Below are 23,021 nucleotides of genomic sequence, written 5' to 3'. Positions count from 1 at the left end.
AGTATGACAGAGCACAATCAATAGTTACTACTTAAAACTAGTCAGAATGTTAAACAGAACGCAATGCAAAGTGCATGCAACGAGCGAAGCTCGCATGGAGATCTAACTCTGAACAAAAAACTGAGAGTTGAGGCTCTCTCCGGTCTTACATAGTTTTTCCTTGGCCGTGAAGAAATCTCTAGTACCTTCTATTTCTCGAAAATACTAGAAGACATATAAGGTAGAAGTTACATATAAGGGCCCAATATAGTTACACTTACATATAAAGATCAACTACAGTAACAATAACAGTTATATACAGAGAGACCGGACCAAAATGTCGCCAAGTTTGACGACTTTCGTCGATTTCTCGCCAGATTTGGAGACAACAATTAGTCGCCAAAACCATGGCCAGTTCGGCGATATATGACCTATTTTGCGAGATAGCCATTTACCTCAATGTGTGTCCATGTAATTTTATTTTTGGGCAAAGCTTCCCTTTTTCAAGCATTTCATTATTATACAAAAGATACAATTTCACTAAAATTATTTACATATATGCAAAATTTGTAACAGTATTACACGTAGCCTTACCAGACATCCAGGCCCACCAGCGGCCGAGCGGTAAAATCGCTCTGAACACTGGTAGTTCGGTACGAGATTCGAATTCCGCGAACGGGCTGGCTGCATGGGCGTTTTCGTGGTTTTCCCCATGTGTAACGTGTATACGAGCCAGTTTCCCTTAGAAAGTCCTCCACGAAGGCATCCCTCCCCTTAGGCAGATAACCCTAGTGTGCTTTGCCGTATTCTCAATACAGCATTTCACCAGACATCCTGAATTAGTCTGAACAGTCCAGGATTGTAATTATATACCGGCTATGCTAGAGATTGAAAAATGGGATTTTCAAATGAGAATGACCGTCCATTTAATGAATTAGTTTCGTCGCAAAATTCATCAGCTCTAGTTGGAAGAATTTCCTGCATTGATAAAGAGAATTTCATCTCCATAAGTACACAGTAAAGAAGCTTTTAAATTCAATGAATTCCAAATATTCATGCAGTGATTTTTCACAAAAGTATAACATTCAAGACTTCTTTTCAATGCAAAAACTTCTTCGCATTCCTGGCTAATTTTTTTATTGTTTAATATTATATTTTCTTTTTAATCTTTTAACTTAAATTGTCAATTTTAAAATTATGACATATTTTCTTCAAATATTCATATATTCAAAATGGTAGATGAATATGTTCTTGCTCAAACAGAATGAACTCTTTTTCTGTAGACAAACATCTATTTTGTACAGAAACCTTAAAGTTAAAATTTTGATTAATTAGACAATTTCTATAACTTAGCAGAAAATAGACTACAGAAAATTTGGTATTTACATATTTAGCACAATCACCTCGGTGCAGTTTAGCCATTTTTTTATGGAAGAAAAAGGCAATTCGGTGAAAAAGGCAATTTTTGCATTGCAGCTAATGGATATGATTACCTACAGAACTGTTATGTGCATTGTTTCTAGAGTTTGACGACTTTAGATAACACCGTATGTATCGAAAGTTTTACTTTTTACTCATATTAAACCCCAGCTTTTATATGTTACAATGAATAAAACTTAGCTTCGTGAACGTTTCAAAATTCTTAAAATGAATGTAAATTTGCAAAGAAAGAATCATCTGAATTGATATTGAGAAATCAAGTACAGACACGAAATTCCTAATTCTAGAAATACAAAATACTAGAATATCTGCATTTCCTTTGTTCAAGTAGTGACAGAGCCGCTCATCACTTTTAAATTGTTGCCACCAAATATTATCGTCCTTTATAATATTTAAAGAAAATAAGTAATGAAGAATCTGCATTAATGTATGTATGTTTCTCGTATTGTGAAATAATTACAGTGATACCAAAACAGCTGTTTTGCCCTTTATGTTTTGTTTTTTTAAAGGATAAGTGCATACTTAAAGTACAAAAATAAGGACACCTTAATTAGCAGCGAGTCTTTTTCTTTACCTACTATAACCAGATGGAATTTTTGGTACGAAGCTGTCGTTTATTTGAAAGAATATATGAGGCATCATGTTATTTTTCACAATGAATATGAAAATGATAGTTGGAAGATTGATTTTCTAAAGGAGTGGTTTCAAAACCGAAATTATTTCAAAATACGGGTTCAGAAGGCTTTTGCTTCTGAATTCTGTCCAAAAATTATGAAAACAGATTCAGAAATTAGAAGGATCAAACTATGCAATCAATCACATCTTGTAGAATCAGTAAAATGACTCAAGAGTTGTCTTGTAGAATCAGTAAAATGACTCAAAAGAGTTGAGTGGAAAAGTGTTAATTATTTGGATGCCGGATTTACGTATAAGCTACACAAGCTATAGCTTAGGGCCCCCCAAAAAATCCTCTAGGGATCCGAAAATCATATTTGGCATTGACATATAACATCTGGACTCATAAATGGCCCCATATCCCAAAAAGCTTACGGCCTTATAAAGTCTAAATTAAAGTTAAAATTTTTGATTAATTAGACAATTTCTATAACTTAGCAGAAAATAGACTACAGAAAATTTGGTATTTACATATTTAGCACAATCACTTCGGTGCAGTTTAGCCATTTTTTTATGGAAGAAAAAGGCAATTCGGTGAATTTTTTGCATTGCAGCTAATGGATATGATTACCTACAGAACTGTTATGTGCATTGTTTCTAGAGTTTGACGACTTTAGATAACACCGTATGTATCGAAAGTTTTACTTTTTACTCATATTAAACCGCAGCTTTTATATGTTACAATGAATAAAACTTAGCTTCGTGAACGTTTCAAAATTCTTTAAATACGAAATGATGTTGATGACGGTAGCAAAGAAAGTTTAAATAAAATGACTATACATGCTATGCAATGTAGCAAATAAATTTCTACAAGCATATTTAAGATCATTTTGTTCATCTGTAGCTGCAAGCACTTCTGCTCCAGCTTCGAAGTCAAACTTATTGTTGGAAACCTTCTCAAATGTATCATTTTTTAAAGATATTTCAAAAAACGAGCTCATTGATAGATACAATCACTTTTCATAAACTCTTTACAGTTGCACACTTGCCAATCTACACCACTCAAAAATCAAGAGACTTTTTTTTTTAAGAAATCAGATTTTCTCAACGACAAAAAGATCTTTTAAAGGATTAAAATATATAGAAAATATATTTTTTAATAATGAATTAACTTTAAATAATAACTGGTTAATACTTGAAAGTTCAGTTACTAATTCTTAGAATATACATAGTACAAAAATACTTAGGTTAAAAAATTTATAGTATTTGTATCTTTTAATAGAAAAATATTTTAACCAGTTTTCATACAAATGTTAAGAACAGTGGCAGATTTTAAGAAAGTTCACAGTTTTCTCACATCTCTCATAATTTTCTCACATCTGTTTTTAACAGTCGGAAGCAGTGAATACATCTCCATTTACCTTAGATATTTTATTTTATAACTTTCAATAGAGCCTCTAGACTCTAGCTTAACTCTAGAAGCATTAACTTATTCTCTAAAAAATATAAGAAATGGGTTCCATTAGTCAACGATTCTAGATAAACATTTCTCTAAAGATAATCAGTGTGTACATACATGTTTCAAAAAAAATTTTTTTTTTTTCAGTATTATGTAGCTGTTGGAAATATTTCAATTTTTTCTTCCTTTCAGAACTCTTTTCAAGATAATAAATATTAGCAATACATTCATCCACATTTATTGGTAAAAATGCTGCTCTTTTTTCAGATGTTAAATTTAAGAAGTGACAGACACATCTCATAATTTTCAAACTTGAATTTTCTTCAAGATCCTTGCAATAACAGTCTTCAAGTCTACCATGACTAGTGTATTGCTAGCACCAAGTGCTAAGAAATTATCCAAAGGAAATGCATTTTCATTTAAAGTTTTAATAATTATCTGTGCTATATTAAAGTCTGTCAAATCTGCTTCTAATATAAGGATAAAATAACAACTACATTCAATTTCTAAAGGCTCTGGATTTAAAAAAAAAAAAAAAAAATCGATAGTTTTGCATTCGTATTACTGCTTTTATCCAGAGAAAGGCAGAATGGAGCTGTTTTTTATGGCAAAACAATTAACTGTATGTTTATTATTTGTGCTCATTTCTTAAACAATTGTAGCCATTTTTGCCGTTGAACTTGAGTATTTCTTAGCGATTTTGCTACTGGGGAAGCATTTTTCTACATAAAGCTCCAGCAAGATTCGAAGCATTCATTAGCAGGTTGTGCTCCAGTAAAAAAGCAGAGAACAGACATTCTGCATTAATAACCTTTTGGTTCTTTGTTTCCATAGAAAAATTTAATTTTTCTCTTTTTTCTATACAACCCATGTTGTCTTTGTAGCCTTTGTGTGCGCACATACATACGAAATCAGTCCTTTTACTGCGCAAAATTGAAAACTCGCAATAAACGGTACACATCGCAAAGTATAGCATTTCTTTGGCAAAAAGTTGGAAGAAAAGTCATCAGTGTATGATTTTTGGAAACTGCGAGAATTCTTCCTTTTTTTGCAGGCATAACTATGATAAAAGATTGCAATTTCTAAAACAATTTCTCAAAAGCATGTGAAACTCACAGCGCTCAGTGGCAAGACGAACGAAATAACAACCTCGATCTTGTTTAGTGCTCATTGGCTGATATGTGCCAGATGCCCCACAGCGATGCTTGATGCTCCATTGGAGAAGTGGAATACATCGTTTCTGTACACATATGCTCTCACATACAAAACAGAAGCATACCATAATGTCTCAATGATGAAATGACTTTTGTTTTCTTTTATATGTAGTTATACAAAAACAAGCATTTTCAGGCTCCCAAAATCACATTTTTTTTTTTCATGTAAATAACAAAGTATTAAGCCAAGCTGCATAAAAATTGTGAGAATTAAGAGAAAGTCAGTAGAAATATGTTGTAAATCAGGTTGGTGGGAGTATCGTCAGGTTTCGAAAGTCTGCCACCTAAACAAGGAGAGTTGGCAACTCTGGAAGTTGTCAATTGACACTCGCTGAGGCACTACTGTCACTAGGCTTTAATTTCAGGAAGCTGTGACTTTTACCTAAATCCAATGGTTTTATAACTGTATTCTACTTATAAACTGAAACTTCAGTTTTCAGGAAGGCTACAACCCTTTCAGTTCCCACCTAAATACAGTTGAGATTGAGGGCCATACAGATTTTTAAAATAACAATATTTTGTCAAAAACTTCACAAAGGTTGCTATTCAAAAGCTTGATACTAGTGTGGATGCTAAAATATATTTTAGTATCTATAATATCACCTTCATCAAGGATAGGTAACAACGACCAAACGGAAGAGAATACTGAGACTACAAAATGTTAGCTTTCAGTTAATGTTTTATGTTACTTTAGTAATTTATTTAATTATAGTAGATTGAAAAAACAACAGTTGTTTGTGCAAGCTGTGAACAAATAGAAAATTTCATTTTTGGCTTTTTATTTTTGAAAATTTTCCTTTTTTAATGCGAAAATTACATATCCTTAATTACTATCATTTCTCATTACAAAACAGTCTGCATTTGAAAATTTTGTTTATTAATAAGAAATATTTACTGTTTGTTATACAGAAATTCAAAGTGTGTTTTGAGCCAAACTTGGCATTAGAATAAATAAAAAATAATAAAGAATAAATGTATGTTTGAAAAGCATTAGTGTTCTTGATTGGTACACTTGTTATTTTTATTATAAACACAAATGATTTAATTATATGAATATATTTTGCACCAAGAATTCTAAAACTATGGCTTAAAGAAGAAAATACAGAGAGTGTCGAAAAATTCAAGATTCTTTAATTTTAGCACTTTTTTACTCATGACTATATTTCATTTGAATGATTTGAGAAACTTTAAAAATTACATTTCAGTATTCCTAATAATACCCTTTTTTTAAATGCTCAATATAAAATTAATTTGGGGGGGGGGCAATTGCCAATATCTGTTTAACAATAAAATGCAGAGATCATACAGAATTTTCCTTTGTAGTAAAAATGAGAAGATGCAATAAAATCAAAAACTCAGAAACTTGATAGTCTATTACAGGGGTGGCCAACCTGCGGCTCATGAGCCACATGCAGCTCTTTGAAGGATTATTTGTGGCTCTCGATAAATGTATCCCAGTTCCCTTTTCATTTCTGCGTTATTATATTTTTAAAAAATATTATTGTACCGTATGTATTTCAAAATGTCTTTTAAATTACAGACAACAAATATGAAAGACTAAGTGCAACGTTGTAACAAATTTCATTTCCGTCCATCGTCTCTTGATTGTTTTCTGAATCCATTTGAAATTAACATAATTCAAGGCGAGTTTTCAATTTCCAATATAATTATCTCTCAAAAAGCATCTGGAGAATTAGAATTCATAGAGATACAAGAAGATCAAGCTCTACAATTAAAATATAAATCGACCCCAATTACTGAATTTTGGAAATTTGTACCAGAATCGAAGTATCCTGAATTAAAAAAGGATGCTTGTTGAATTATTTCAATATTCGGAACAACAAACTTATATGAATCATTTTATTCCTCTTTAAAATTTGTGAAATCCAAACACCGAACAGTATTAACTAACCAGCATCTCGAAGAATTACTGAGAAGTGCTGTCACCAATTTTTCACCAAATTTTAAAGAATTATCAAGAGAAGTAAAATAATTGTGTTTAATTTTTAATATTTAAATTCAATACACATATTTTGTACTTTTATTCATATGTTTCAATAAATAAATTTGTGTAAAAAAATTTTTTTAATACCTATTTTACCTACCTTTTAAATTTAATTTTGTATTTAATTGCGGCTCGTGAAAAATTTCAAATTTTAAAAAATGCCACCCCTGGTCTATGATATAGTTTTAGATCAGTAACTCAGAAGTAAAAAAAAACAAATTAGCATGAATGCAGCCTAGCATGAAATTTCACAATTTTTTACTTTTCCCATTTTCTTGTTATATAAATTTAGCAATAATTTTAACTGAATGAAGAATAATTAAAAAAAATATGTTCTACAGAAATAAAATCAAATAGAAGACTAAAAATCTGCCAAAATAAATTTGTGTAACCTCTGTCAAGAATGAAATTTGTACTTAGTAAGACCACATGACCTCAAAATGTTTGAATAAAAAATTGGAAGTATGCAGCAAATGATGTCGATGCAAATGGAAATGTTGACTATGAAGATATTTCTCTCTGTTCATGAAGAAAAGAAAAATATGATGAAGTGAAGAGGTTGCATGAAAATAGTAATGTTGCATGGCTATTAAAATTGTGTTATTTGATTGAGCAAGACAGCAATAAACAGTTTTCAACTTTTATTATGATCAAAAATAAAAACTGTGCCTTTTACTGAGAATTCTAATTATATACACAGTTTTCCTACAAGAACACAGAAAACATGTTGAACTGTAATGAATTTATTGAATAATGAAATTAGAACAAAATGTGTAACTGATCAGGAAGTAATTACGCTGCTTAATTTGATGAGAAAGAACCAAAATTCAATTTTGAAAAACATATAGCTTTTATATGCCTTTTAAAAATTTTCTTGTCATATAAAAATGTTACATATTTAATATACATTGCTTTATAAAAATATGTGGGCTTTTTTTGGAATTTGTTTTTATTTATTCTTCCCATCCATTACATCTAACAATTTTTGATTTATGAACCAAAATTTAAAAAATTCTAAACTTTGGTTCAAAGCTGGACAGACTTTATCTTCTGTAATAATTTTTTAAAGCTCACAAGAGCAATGCAAAATGTTATGCGCATCAAAGAGCAAGGCAGAAATATTTGTAAAAAATAAATTATGTAGGAGTGAATCAAGCATTAAACAATAATCTATGTTTAAATAAAATGCATAAAATATTACAGAAAAACATTTTATAAAACGTATTTCATATATGAAAAAGATACAACACATATATAGAATATATACCAAATATTTTAACAACATATAAAATAGAAATTTCCAATTTTTGCAAAAAAACAGTTCAATTAATCAGGCATTGTAAGTAGATGATGTAACATTTCCACCATGGCCTGTCCAATTTGTATGAACAAATTTACCAGGTTCTTTGAGAAGTTCATACGTATGAGCACCAAAATAATCTCTTTGTGCCTAAAAATTTAAAAGATTTATTGAAACTTTGCCATTTTACTATTTAATATCATAATTAGTAGAATCTAAGAATAAAAAAAGTAAAGCTTTTCAAAAAACATAATGAATATATACAAGTACTAAATTTTATATAAAACCAGAATCAATACTGAAACATGTAACAAAATTTCTTACAGTAATGTATTAATTACTACATGATATTTGTCTGCTGTGTATATATATATACATTTATAGTATATACATGCACAGTTTTTATTCTTGCATTTACATAAGAACATCTTATCCGAAAATTTGTTTTTGTTAGAACCTGACTTACATTTACATCCACAAAAACTTATTCTTTAAAGTATAGCTTTCCTATTTCAGCCTTTTTGCAATAAATCAGAATTTAAGATATTATATGAATCAAGCAAATGCTTTTCAACTGAGACACTTTTAAACACTGGAACACACAATAAAACATTATTAAAAGTCAAAACTTTGCCCAGTGAAATGAATGTTTTCTAATTTATTTATTTGTATTTAACTTCTTATTTTCCAGTATAAGAATTTGAGTAAGGTACATTAACTAAAAAAATAATTTCAGAACATAGGCAACATAAATGTCTTTTAGAAAATGCACATCTAATGCAGAAAACTTGGTATAAATAATATATTTAAAAAATAATTACCTTAATTTAATAACTATAAATAATTAAATTTTCTCTATGATTAAGAATAAACAACATAAAATGACTACAATCTCATATCCCAATTTATTCATAGACCAATACAACCGTTTAAAGTTTTTCAGAATATTATTTCTTTCTGTACCACTATAAAGACTTTTGCTTCAATTAAATTACACATGATAAATTTATGAAATTGATAAATAAATGCATTCTGCTCCAAACCAATGAGGCCCACCAGTGGCCGAGCGGTTAAGTCGCTGAACACTGGTAGTTCGGTCCGAAGCTCGAATCCCCCAAACGGGCTGGCTGCATAGGCATTTTTGAGGTTTTTCCAATATGTAACGTGTATACGAGCCAGTTTCCTTAGAAAGTCCTCCACGAAGGCATCCCTCCCCTTAGGCAGATAGCCCTAGTGTGCTTTACTGTTATCTCAATAAAAAAAAACCAAACCAATGAATATATAAATATGCAAAGCAATTCCAATGAAGCAAAAAGCTGGAAAATATTGTGTACCCAGAGTCGTCTGATTAAAAGATTCAAACAGTGGCTGAGAAGAAAGACATAAGCGATTTGCAGAAATGAATTCCTACATAAAAACAATATTTCATTATAAATTTAAGGTAAGGGATTAAAAAATTTGGAAGAGAAAGATGCCAAAGTATAAATTTTACATTATAAATGTAAAATGTATATTAAATTTTACATTTATAATGTAAAATTTAAGACAAGGCGTTTCTCCCCCCCCCAACCCACACACAAGAAAAAAAGGTCTCCAACTCTGATTGCTCTTGACCTAAGTCTCAATAGAGTTTTGTTTCCAAATTTTATGCCAAAATAAGGTTCCTGTTTTGCCTAATTTTGAATTTTTTTTCTTTTCAAACTTCTCATTCCTTTTCATCAATGATTCATTTAGAAGTTATCAACATATGTTAAATTTTTTCACCATATAAAATAAAGCTATCATTATTTTTATCTATTTCAAAGCAGAATTTGTCCATTTGCTTCTAAGCGGTAAAATACTAAACACTGGTAGCTCAACTTGGGTTCAAATCTCAGCAAAAAGGGTAGCTCCACATAAGTTTTGTAATTTTCAACATATGTAACATCAACAAAAGCCATTTTTCTCTTAAAAACTTTTCCATGAAGATATTCCTCTGGGCAGAAGGTGCTCTCATGTGCTTTGCAGTAATCTAAATAGTCCAATGAAATCAATCAGATTCATTACAAGGTTTTTTATCAATCAGGTTTATTCTTAGTTTGAAGATGAATGATCTTCCTCCTTCCTCTCAAGTTTTCAAGTATTTTCTTATTTGATTTTTTTTTTACCTTGAACAAAAACTCAAGTTTTTACAAGCAGTATTGAACTACTCAAGCATATTCATTGTATTACTTATCATATCAAAAGTGATTAAATATCTCACATTCTTATAAAGCATTTAAAACTTGCTCAATTAACATTAATATTCAATAATGCAAAGCATTTTGTTTTGGCCATAGACATATGCATGATGTAAAATCAATAGGTTACAAGCCACTTTAGGATGATAAGAAATACTCACGAGTAGTTTCAACAAGTATCACCAGGTAGCAAGACAGTCATACATTGTACAGAGTCCATGAGCAAAGCCATCAATTAATTGTGGTTATATCAGGGCCATGTAAAAAAGGCTAGTGTGTTGGAAAAATTTATATTAGAACAGCAATGGGCTATCAAACATATATTGTTACCTGAACCAAAGAGTGAATGTGACTGTTACATCATAAAGCAAGGTAATATTATATTTTCTGGTCTACCCATTGACCAAAAACATCCAAGCCTACTGAGCAACAGCATACTGTTCCATTATAACAATGCTAGGCTCATAGCACATACTGGCAGCAACACAGACATCAATAGAATAACATTCTCAAGGCAGGTGGAAGTTAAATGGAAAAATAAAATTGGTTGTTACATATCCATTTGATGCAGATTTATTTCTGTAATCATTTGTAGCCTATTTACTAACTACCTTATGTAATAATGTAAAATAACTCATGTTTTATTTTTACTCTCTTTAATAAACTTATTTTTTAATTAAATCCAAAAAGTTTAGAAATAAAATATGAAATGAGGAAAATAGTTTTTTTAATATGCACAAAAGTTAGTTAAAAATAGTTTTTTTAATATGCACAAAAGTTAAAAAAGTTAATATGCAGTTAATTAGCACAAAAGTTTTAATATGCACAATGATTAGACAAAGGAAATTGAACAGGATGTAGAAGTTCCAACATTACAGTGAAATAATAGACAATTGTTAATGCCTTATAGTGATGCTTCAGAGCTTACCACATACAAATTTTGAAATGGAAAAATGGAAGTAAAAGAGGAAATTATAGAATTTCCCAAAAAGCTAGATTAAGTTTCATGGTCGAGCTCAACCATATATCATGTTTCATGCTTTTTCTTCATGTTATTCTTCATTCCACCCACCGTGTTTATATCGATGCATGAAAAGATATGTAAAAGAATTGACGGTCTGCCAAATGTAAGATTATTAATTCTGTTGTTATATTCTCTAAAAAGGAATACCAAAATGCAACTGTAATTCATTGTAGATTAATATGGATGGAAAACAATTGACTGATACTGCTGAAGGAAACTACCATAAGTTTAAAAAAGAATGAATAAATGTCTACAAAAAGAAAGGTTGACAAAGAAAGCTTGTGCGATTGATGATTTCCATCAGATTATATTTGACTGAATGACCAGGTGACAAGCTTTTAGACAAAGGCACATACAAATGTGGTGATACATCATGAAACATGTTTTAACCCATTGAGCGGGGTAGGATTTTAGATCCGTCATGAAGACCGGTATTTAAACAGCATTTATTAATTGAGTTTGTAAATTACTTATTTTAGTCTGTATTTTCATAAATGTACACTGCTAAAAAGGACAGTCCTATATCTCCCGATCTACTGGGTCGATTGACAAAATTCAAATTGTGTTCTTCATGTCTCGAAAGCGCGACTTAGGATATATATTAGATTTATATATAGCACTATTCTAACATAGGTATTTTGACACAAAATCGGACTTTTACTGAAATAACACACCAATTTTTTTACATATTTCAATTCTACAACTCAAATTACGCCAAAATATGAAATTTTGTAAAATTTGGAGTGAAATTTACGGAGAAATTCACAAATTTATGTTGGCACTTTTTTGTCAGTTTGCGCCAAGAATACTTCACTTGGCGAACTTCTTAATATATGGCAACCTAGTTTCCTTTCCCGTGAGAGGAAAAAAAGTCACCATCATTCCTTTTTTCCAAATAATATTCTTTATATTATATTTTTAATTACAACTGATTATTTTAAGTAATTTTTTCTTTTTCGAATTTCGTTTTAATTGTTTAAGTTGCACTTTTTTTTTTTCGAATAACTGTTTTAAAAATTTCTATTTACCTATTCGAACTGCGTAAATAAAGGTGCAGCATTTATTTTTTTCAAATAGTTTTCTTTATATATATTTTTCGTCATAGTTATTATTTTAGGTAATTTTTAAACTTTTATACTTTTATTTTAATTGTTTGTGTTGCATTGTCTCTTCAGATAATTGTTTTAAAATTTTCTATTTATTCCTTCGAACTGAGCATTTTAAATATATTTATTCATATCAATTTTCCAGAATTTGATTTTATTTATTTGAACTGCATTTCTTTTGGAAGAATACTTTGTAACCCAGACTACGATGAGTTTGAAAACTGCATACTATATTAAAAGACAAAATATAGTAAAGCACAGTTTTACACGCCTTTCAATGTTCCGTTCAGAAAAGATATATATAAATAAGAGAGATGTATAACCGACATTTTAACTTAGGATGACTTGCATACACTGCTTTAAACAGTTTTATCATTGTGCCGATTGCTTTACACAATTTTATCCTACATTTGTTTTCTTAAAATTTTATTCATATTTTAGTCAAATATTTTATTTTTGAAATCGCAAGAATCAAATATCATAAGATTGAAAAGTTTTAAATTAAAAAAATACAAATACTAAATTTTACGAAAAAAAAATTTTTTTTCTCTTTTTCTTTAAGCATTCTGAAAGTATATTAAAAAGTATCCAACTTTTCGAAACATTTTGGTATTTCTGACAATCATTTTAAATAAAGTTATTGCCTTCCATTTCATAAAGGCCCACAAACGGCCGAGCGGTAAAGACGCTGATCACTGGTAGTTCGGTCCGAGGTTCGAATCCCGTGAACGGGCTGTTTGCATGGGTTTTTTCGTGGTTTTCCCGATGTGCAACGTGTATACGAGCCAGTTTCCCTTAGAAAGTCCTCCACGAAGGCATCTCTCCCTTTAGGCAGATAGCCCTCATGTGCTTTGCCATAATTAAATAATCCAATCCAATCCTTAATTAAATATAATTGATTTGTAACTTCTACTAGAGCTGACGTTAAGAACTGAAGTGCAAATAAATAATATCATGTGCAATCTTGATTAATATAAAATTAAAAATATTTGCATTCAGACAGAAAGTTTTTTGATATATTTGCAATTACTTTATAAGAAGGATTTATTAATAACCGTAATAATTACTTATTATATTACTGATGATTAGGAATCAGTTCTTGACAATTACATTCTAAATTAGAATTTTAAGAATTATTAGAATTTTAAATTAGAATAATGAAAATATGCTATGCACCAAAATACATTTTAGGATAAAAAATGAGTTGATTTTTTGTTTTAAAACTTCTTGAATTCATTTAATAAACATGGTATCCTCGTTGTTAATTGAATTCAGAATGTTGGGTGTCGTTTATATAATTATTCTTACTTGTCCACAGAATCTGCTGACTTATCCAGCGATTAAGTAGCTGCAGATCATTTCTACATAACGATTGAACTTCCATTAATTCAATCTCTAGAGGGTTGTATGTTTATATCATAATTTGACTTTTATAAAAATGATTATTCTAAATCTCATGTTTCTATAAAAATATACTGTGCTTTAAAAATATGGATGATAGTACCAGCCGTTCTTTCAGCCACTTCAAAAGCATCAGTTTGTTTAGAAATAAATTGTGCAGTTAATGTCATAAAATTCAAATAAACATCAAACAAAAATTCTCAGTTTTAGACAATTCGATTTAAACGAAGTAAAGTAGCAGACGATAAAACGCCGAAGGTAAAAATTTACTCTTATATATATATATATATATATATATATAAAAAAGATAGAGAGAAATTTAAAAAAAATATTAAAAAATTTATTTAAAAAAATAGCTTTTCATATAGTATTAATAAATATTTATTACGCATCATTGAGGGAAAAAATGTCATATAATTAATTCTCCGTAAAATTTTACTTGAAATTTAAGGTTAAAAATAGCTGTGGCAATACTGTGTAACAAAAATCCATAGACCACATTTGGCGTTATTATCGCTCAAAAAAAAAGATGCCAAATTTCAAACCGCAAAAATATGTAAATTTGTGTATATCTCAGAAAATTTTGAATAAAAAAGTCTAATTTTTTGCAGATATGCTTAAAAATACACCTACTTTAAGATGATGGTAAAAATTTTATAGGTTATAATTCAAAATTTTTTTCGAAAAATTTATAAAAATTATTTAAAAATGGAAATTTAAAAAATAAAACACAAAAAATGGGTAAATTTTATTTGGAATGAACCTAAATTTCGAAATGTGAGAGAAAAAATCAAAAAAGTTTAATAAAAAAAGAGATATAAATAAATATTTTCCAAATTCAATTAACATTGAGGAGCTAAAACTTTGAGAGCTAATATTTTAAAAACTACTCGTACGATTTTTACAAAACTTGGTATTCTGGCATAATCTGAGTCGTAGAATCGAAATATGTAAAACAATTGGTATGTTATTTCAGAAAAAGTCTGATTTTGTGTCAAAATACCTATGTTAGAATAGTGCTATATATAAATCTAATATATATCCTAAGTCACGCTTTAAAGAAAGTAAGAAAGCAAAATATCTTAAATTATAAGCTAATATATGCCAAGTAGCAAAACTTCCAATGACTGGATAAAGTCTGTCATAACGTTCAGAAGGTTAATAAGGTGATAATAACTTTAGAACGCAACTACATTTAAATGTACGTTTTCTTCATTTCTGTTTTTATTTCCAAGCTCTTCCAAATCAATATTTTGTTAACGATCTTATGCTTTACTCCTATGATCTTATAATATTCTCTGCTAACAACATATACTTTAATGCAGTGGAAGTATAATTTCATGAATTATATTCATGATTTGTACACAGAACTTACTTGAATAAGGTTTGCTGGCAACATCTCAGATCTAAATCCATCATAAAATGCTAATGCTGCACTAAATGCAGGGGTTGGAATGCCCAGTGTTACAGCTGTTGTCAAAGTGTGTCTCCAAGATTCTTGACAGTTATCAATTGCATCACAGAAAAATTGGTCCATCAGAAGATTGGAAAGCTCAGGATTTTTGTCAAATGCTGCTTTTATGTTACCAAGGAACACACTAAAATTTATAATAAAATATAAAAAATTAAATTTCTGAAATGCAAATTAAGTTAAAAACATGGGAAATGTATGAATTTATTGCCAAGAATATTTTGATTAAAGTAGCCTATGGCTTTTCTATATCTAAATCATAAAATACATAATTGTATAATTGCTTGAAACACCCACTGAAAATGAACAGAAAAGACCGTTTTTTAAAATATAAGTAATAGGAAACCATAAACATTCTGTTGAAAGTCACACTAAATATATGGCAAAAAGGTAGTTATTTATCAAGAGCCATCTTTACATTGGATAATGTTTCCCAACATGATATACCATCTCTTTAAAACATCCTATCCTTAAACTTCCAGCCGACCAGGTCGCGTCTAAACATACGCACACATATTTAGAATATTTTCAATGACACTTCTAAAAAACATTATGCGTACAAGCATCTTAAAATTTATGAAAATAATTTAAAATATTTATTAGAAAAGAAGTACAAGTGCAGAATAGCAGAGGGTATTTTAAAATTAATATCAAGAAAATACCTTTTTGGGAAATTTGGGCTTTTAGGAACCAAACCTTAGGATGGTTAAAGGGTTAAGAAATGACACTTCTGATTATTTTATATGCAACATCATGGAATCACCTTACGGTTCTCAGCCTGACAATGAAAGACTGCAACTTTCAGTTAAAAAATGATTTTATTTTTCTACATAATCTCCCTTGACTTCAACACGCTTGGTACAGCGTTTCTCCAACATCAGTATTCCTTCCCAGAAGTGAGAGTCTGGAAAGTTATGAAAATAATCATTTACGACCCTCTCAACGTCTTCAGTGGATGGGAAGCACTTCTCAGAAACAAATTTCTTGAAGTTTGGGAACAGATGGAAGTCTGAGGGTGCCAAATCATGAGAATGGGGGGCAGGAGCCTGATAAAATTGTAACCCAAATCCCGCAGTTTTCCCATTGCCAACGCACCCTTGTGCACAGGTGTGTTGTCCTAATGAAAGAAGTTTTTTTCTTCTTCAAGCCAGGCCTCTTCTTGCGAAATTTAGCATGCAGCTGGTCAAGAAGGCTGGAGTAATATTCGGCTGCAATTGTTCTCTTTTGCAAGGTAATCAATTAAAAAGATCCCTTTCTCATTCCAAAACATGGTGCGTGACCTTTCCAGCAGATGTGATTAATGATTTCTTTGGCGCTGAACCACGAGCTTCCAATCACTGCTTGGACCATTATTTCGTTTCTGGCATGTAGTGATGGATCCATGTCTCATCCATGATGACAAATGGGTGTACAAAATCGATAGGGTCCCTGTTGAGTTGGCCCAAAGATTGCTGTGAAAATTATTTGCATATTTGCTTTTGACGCACATTCAGCAAATGCGGCACCCATCTTGCACACAGCTTCGCATCCCTAATTCTCTATGCAAGATATTTTGCACCTTTTCTTCCGATACCCGCATAGCTCAGCTACCCCACACATCTTCACTTGCCTATCATTCAACATGATATCATACACTTTTTGATGATTTCCGGTGTGATTGCAGTTTTTGGCCATCCTTCACATGTGTTATCTTCGAGAGATGGGCGACCATGTTTAAATTCAGCTGCCCCTTTTTTAATGGTTAACATGGAAGGAACAGAGCTTCCCATAAATTTTTATCAACTTTGGATGAATTTCCTTAGGGCTCAATTCATCCAAAACAAAGAATTTTATGATCTCACGGTATTCAAGTTTATCCATTTCAACAAATAACATGCAAGACGTCTACTGCAAAAATTCGTGTAAATAAACTACTTGAGAGAACTAGTTAAAACTTGTCATACGAACTAATGACACCTGCACCTAGGCAGAAAACAAACTTTTGGTGATAGGAGCGCCCTCTCTGGGTCAGGCCGAGAATAAGACAACATGACGATTTTCATTCTAAAGTGTTAACTGTATTGTGTTATTAGAACTTTCCATGTATATTGGGAATAACTACAATGATAAAACATAATGAAGTACTTCATTTCTTTTAGGGAAGGGTTTGATATGCAAGTCCTAATATTTTGTTTTCCATAATTTTACATGAAAATTTATGCATTAATTTCCTTAACAAAGAAAGAGTAACTTATATAGTGTTATTTACCTTCTAATAATGCATCCTCCTCTCCACATTAATGCTATGGCACCGTAATTTAAATTCCAATTAAATACTTTGGCAGCTTCTCTAAGAAGCATAAATCCTTGAGCATATGAAACAATTTTTGATGCATATAGTGCCTGGAATGAGAAAAGTTTGATTATAGTCATTAGTTAAAAAATATATTTAGACATAAAAATCTAAAAATAAGTATATATACACATTTCAATAATAATGTAGTATATATCTTCAAATATTTAAATCCTTTTCATTGCATTGCTATATTATTTATTCATTGATTTATTTGTATTTGTGGCCACTTTTATATATATATAAGAGTTCATCTCTAGTATGGAATTATTGATCATTATGTTTTGTTCTGAGTTTGCACAACTAGCTTAAGTGAAATATAAGATATGCTTCTCCTGAGCTTTGATGACTGATCTTTCTCAAAATTTCTATAAGTTCATGCTATTCCACATCCCTGCATGTGTTACATCATGAATACAGCTTCAACCTGTTATTATTGTTTTGTTATTCTTCTGAAAGACTTAGAATTAAGTGAATGAATTAATCAAGAGATTTTGGTAACTGCTGACATTTCTCATGCCTAGAGGAGCTGTTGTTTAATATTCGTGTTCTGCTTAAGCTGAAGTTACTTCCTGTGCTGTTTATAATTAATTTTTAAATAAATTGCTAAGTTCTTTTCATGTATATGGAGTGATCATTCAGAAAAAAATCAACAAACCAGTAGCCAAGAATAGTATGTTCACACACTGACTACCAATAAGTATTTGGACACCTGTGATAGAAAAGAAAAACTAACTTTATTCAAAATCAATAGTTGGTAGAGCCTCCACGAGAGGTAATTACAGCGTGGACCCTCCGGGGCATACTTTCCACAAGTCTTTGTATGACAGCTAGTGGTATTTTCTTCCACTCGGCTTGGAGAAGACATAGAAGTTCCTTCACAGATTTTGCACGGGTAGTACACCCCTGAATTCGGCGATGCAACTCGTTCCAGAGGTTCTCGATAGGTTCAGGTCTGGACTCTGGGCAGGCCAGTCCATTCGATGAACTCCAATTGGCAGCATACCAAGCCTTGGTTAACGTCGAAACATGCCAACTGGCATTGTCGTTCTGAAAGTAACAGGGGTCCAACCCGTGAAACTGCAACAACGTAGAAAGCACATTGTCATCCAAAATAGTGCAGTAGGCATCGGAGTTGAACTTACCATGAATGGGGACAAGGGTCCCTGCCCATACCAGGGGAAACACCCCCAGACCATAATTCCACCTCCGCCGAACTTGACTGTTGGCACAATGCATTCTGGCAGGAGACGTTTTCCAGGTAAACACCAGAACCAGACCCTGCCATCCGAACGGTAAACCTTGATTCGTCACTCCAAAGAACCCATTTTCACTGATCTACGGTCAAATTTCGATGTGCTTTGCACCACATTAACCGAGTAGCGCGGTTGGACTTTGTGATCAAAGGCTTATGGGCAGCAGCACGACCATGAAAATAAAGCAGATGTGCTTCCTTACGGATGGTATTCATTGAAACAATACTCCCGGATGCCTGTTGAAAGTCCTCGCGGATGAGGGCCATCGGTTGGGTTCGGTTCTTCCGAACTTCTGTGGACAGCCCTCGTCGGTCTCTATCTCCCAGTTTCGTTGGTCTGCCGACTCGGGGCACATTCAGACAATCACCGCTCACCTTCCACTTCTTAATCACATAGACCACTGTCGATTTTAGGTAATTCAGATCGTTAGATATGTCCCTTAAGGATCGGCCACATTTGTGATACCCGATAATTATACCTTTCTCGAAATCAGAGAGGTCCGAACTGCGAGGCATCTTGCATGCGACTAAAGCCGATGCTGTTTCCTACACGATACATACCGGAGGAGTCCGTGATGTACCTTAGGACCGCAGTTATCGTCATTTGCATAGGTGTCCAAATACTTATTGGTAGTCAGTGTATAAGAAAATTTGCAAGATATGACAAAGTTCACTGAATGATGTCTGAGAATGTTCACATGTGACAGCAGGTATGAAAAAGTACAGGGAAGGTACTTCATAACATAACACAATAAGAAAATATGGGGGAAAAATCATTGAAAATTGTAGGAGAAGAATAACATTTTAATTGTTAAACTTTTCTTTCAAAAATTTTAATTAAAAAAATACTGGCAAATTTTTTTTTTCTCAGCTTAAAATTATTTCCTAATACAAACTGCGGCTGTGTGAAAGAGCGTTGCACGTGAACAGAACTAAAGTGAGTGACCCGCACAAATGGAGCTAGGAAATATTGGGTTTGATGCGTTTGGCACAAAATGCTATTAAACAGAGGTGCCTGATACCTGACAAACTCAACCTCAAGAAGAAGACATCAAAAGAAGATTTATATCATAGTTTTCAGGAAATTTGCAGTCACTGTGAAAAGTACATTGCAAACAAGACATTTCTTTAGGCAAAATGAAACAATTTTCTTGATTTAGGGAAGATTCTTTTGTTTATAAACAGATTCGCTGAACTTTATTTTTATACCTTATACAACAAAAATATACAAAAAACTCATATACTTACTTTTCGTACGTGCTCAATGAACTCTTTCTTATTTCCTTGATATCTAACTCCACTTGGTCCTTTTAAGTATTTACTGGCCTTAACACGGTCTTCTTTTAGAGATGACAAGCATCTTGCAAAGACAGCTTCACCTAAAATATGAAGTGAAACAAGGAAATTAATTGTACTTTAAATTTCATCTACATTCTGCCCTTTTTTAAAAATTAAACTGCAGTTAAATAAATATTTAAGATTTTGTTTATTGAATACTAACACAGGATTTATGAGATAACCAAATAATTACATTAATGCAATATTTTTTCTACCTCAAAAGAAAAACTAAGATAACATTTAAATAACAATAGGGCAAAATAAAATTTTCGATGGTCAAAATTAAAATTAAATAGTCAATGATCACAAGATTTAAATCTGAAATTGTAGGTCAGCATGAGACTACAGTTTCCAAGATTTTATTTTCCACTTGTATGGGATTGTTACATATTTCTGAAGACAATACGTATACTACATAGATACTTCTGATAAAAGATTAGATAACTTTCTAAATCAAGTTTGTTTTACTTTTCTGTATGAATGAAACATGCAGAGGTATACATGCTTGGAAAAAGAAAGCAATTATTTAATCTCCTGATACGACTGATAAGTATCATATACTGCATTATCCAAGTACTAAAATACCAAATTAAAATTATTACTACATTCAGTTAAAATCAAATTTAAAAAATCCATCAGAATCCACAAATATTTAAATAAATAGTTGGTTTTTTAACTGTATTAAAACAAAGCAATCTTACCAATTAATGTTAGAGGGACTCCGTAATCTAGAGCAGTTATTGCAGTCCATTTCCCAGTTCCTTTCTAAATAACATGAAAAAGTATTTGAACTCATAAAAGGAGTTTTTAAAAAATATGTAATAAATATTGATATAAAATAGTTAAATAAAATATTGCTCATACCTGACCAGCAGAATCTAGAATCTTAGTGACCAAAACTTCTCCATTTGTTTTATACTTGAGGATATTACTAGTGATTTCAATTAAGTATGAATCCAATTCACCTTTATTCCAATCAGCAAAAATCTAAAAACACATTTGTTAAAGTATTATAATTATAGAAAATAATCTCTTAGCATCTATAATTTTACAATTAAGCATTAACTTTCAAAATGAACAAATTTCTTGCATCATTTTAATGAACATTTATAAATTACATGAAAGTAATACAAATAAAATGTTTACAATTTTGTAATTTTTGCACAATATTTATATATATTTTGTATTTACATATACAATTATTTAGTATAAAAGGTTTATGTATATATTCAGCTTGTAAGATCTAGTAGAACCAGATATAGATTTAATAAATTGGCATTTTATGGAAAGAAACTTTTCTATCTGTTCAAGATTAATAAGAATGATTATTCAAAATTTCTTAGATAGCTTCTTCAAAATTGTCTTCTTTCATTTTTGTAAAAGCCTGCTGCAGGAACACAGATATAGAATTTTTTAGATTGCTCTACTTTAATCATTTAGAAGGGAAGCACACTGCTATATTTAACTGTCTTCACCAAGTTTTCAGTAAAAGAGACAACATCAAATTCCTTAAGTTCTTATTTTCATAGCACACTTCTAATTCCTTCTGCACTTACAACTTCCACAGTAATATATCAGAACAAAATATACAGAATATGCTTATGTAGTTACTAGCTACTATATATTGTTGGATTCTAACTTAAACAAGATCAAGTTTTGTTACCATTGTAATTGTTTCGATTACAGTACATTTCATTTAAGACTAAATAAAGAAAAGAAATAGATATCCTGCTCCAATGATTTCAACCAAATTTAAATTCTTAACGGACAACTTTACTTTCTATAACTATACACAACAAATGAGGAAGACATTATTTTTTTTAATTGAGATATATCAATGGAAAATCTTTCAAAAGAATTTTTTAATGATGTATATTTCTTTGTTAAATATAATTGATAACATTAAGACATCAAGAAGATTTGACTTTAAAATATCAACATGCAAATAATATTTTTAAAATCCTTTCAGTGAAAACACTGCATAATGCATAAACACTCGCGTGCAAAATTAAAAGAACTTGCACATTATGTCGAATTTCTGAAAAATTAATGGACAGATTTTAATGAAATTTGAATACACATTTATAAATATATATTTATATATATTTTTTCTGTTATCAATGAACACATATATATAACAGAAAAAGAAATATACCCATTAAAAGTCATTTCATGTATGCATGATTATCACTAAAGCTCATACTGCAGGGAAGTCCAAAATCCAAGTTGTGATATTAAACAGAAAATTAATCTAATGTGGGGTAGGATTCCCTCTTACAGCCAAACAGTTTGTGCAGCAAGACAACATACTGGACAGAAGGCAAGTGAGGAGTCCCTGTGGCAGCCAATCTCACTTCTGCAGCAAGGCAATTTTCAACTCCAGGAGAGTTCTGAGAATGAGATGGTGAGATGCAATTGCCCATCCAAGAGCATTCTAGACATGCACTATAGGGTTAAGGTAAGGAGACCTGGCTTGCCAATCCATGTGGCAAATATCCTCACTTTCCAGGTATTTGTTGGCCAGCTGAGTCCTATATGAATGGGTGTTGTCCATTAATAGGAATCCAGGACCAGCTACAAATCTGAAAAGTCGAACATAAGCTCTTCTCTGCATACCTCTTAGCACTCAGAAAGCCCTTGTCAAACATGTGTATGACCATCCAACATAATGCCAGCCCAAACCATAACATCGCCACTACTGTAGTGATCCTTTTTTTTTTGTTGTTGTTGTTTTTTTTTTTCCTGAGACAATCCCTTGGAACCACCAGCTACCTTGAACCTCAGCGACAAAGACATAAAACTGATTAGAGGCGGTTCTCAGCTTGAAATAGGAAAGCTCTCTTGTCATTCTCAAGCAAAAGAC

The 23,021-nt window shown here is 31.2% G+C and overlaps 1 protein-coding gene across 3 annotated transcripts in view; it reads right to left on the bottom strand.

Moving 5' to 3' along the window:
* Positions 1-7,338: 7,338 nt before the first annotated feature.
* Positions 7,339-23,021, bottom strand: part of Pgd (phosphogluconate dehydrogenase) — an 81,580-nt gene continuing 65,897 nt past the window's right edge. For all 3 annotated transcript variants that reach the window (XM_035365085.2, XM_085821854.1, XM_085821856.1), the window contains 6 exons: positions 21,023-21,145; positions 20,860-20,923; positions 20,069-20,199; positions 17,482-17,615; positions 15,138-15,360; positions 7,339-8,162 (listed from right to left, as the gene is read on the bottom strand). In XM_035365085.2, coding sequence (XP_035220976.2) covers positions 8,043-8,162; positions 15,138-15,360; positions 17,482-17,615; positions 20,069-20,199; positions 20,860-20,923; positions 21,023-21,145 — 795 coding nt within the window. In that variant the 3' untranslated portion in view covers positions 7,339-8,042. The remainder of the gene's footprint in view (positions 8,163-15,137; positions 15,361-17,481; positions 17,616-20,068; positions 20,200-20,859; positions 20,924-21,022; positions 21,146-23,021) is intronic.

This window comes from Stegodyphus dumicola, chromosome 8, assembly GCF_044657685.1.
Source record: "Stegodyphus dumicola isolate Sdum_Otavi_A_Nest chromosome 8, ASM4465768v1".
NCBI classification, from domain to species: Eukaryota; Metazoa; Arthropoda; class Arachnida; order Araneae; family Eresidae; genus Stegodyphus; species Stegodyphus dumicola.
This window is presented reverse-complemented; position numbering and strand designations above follow the sequence as displayed.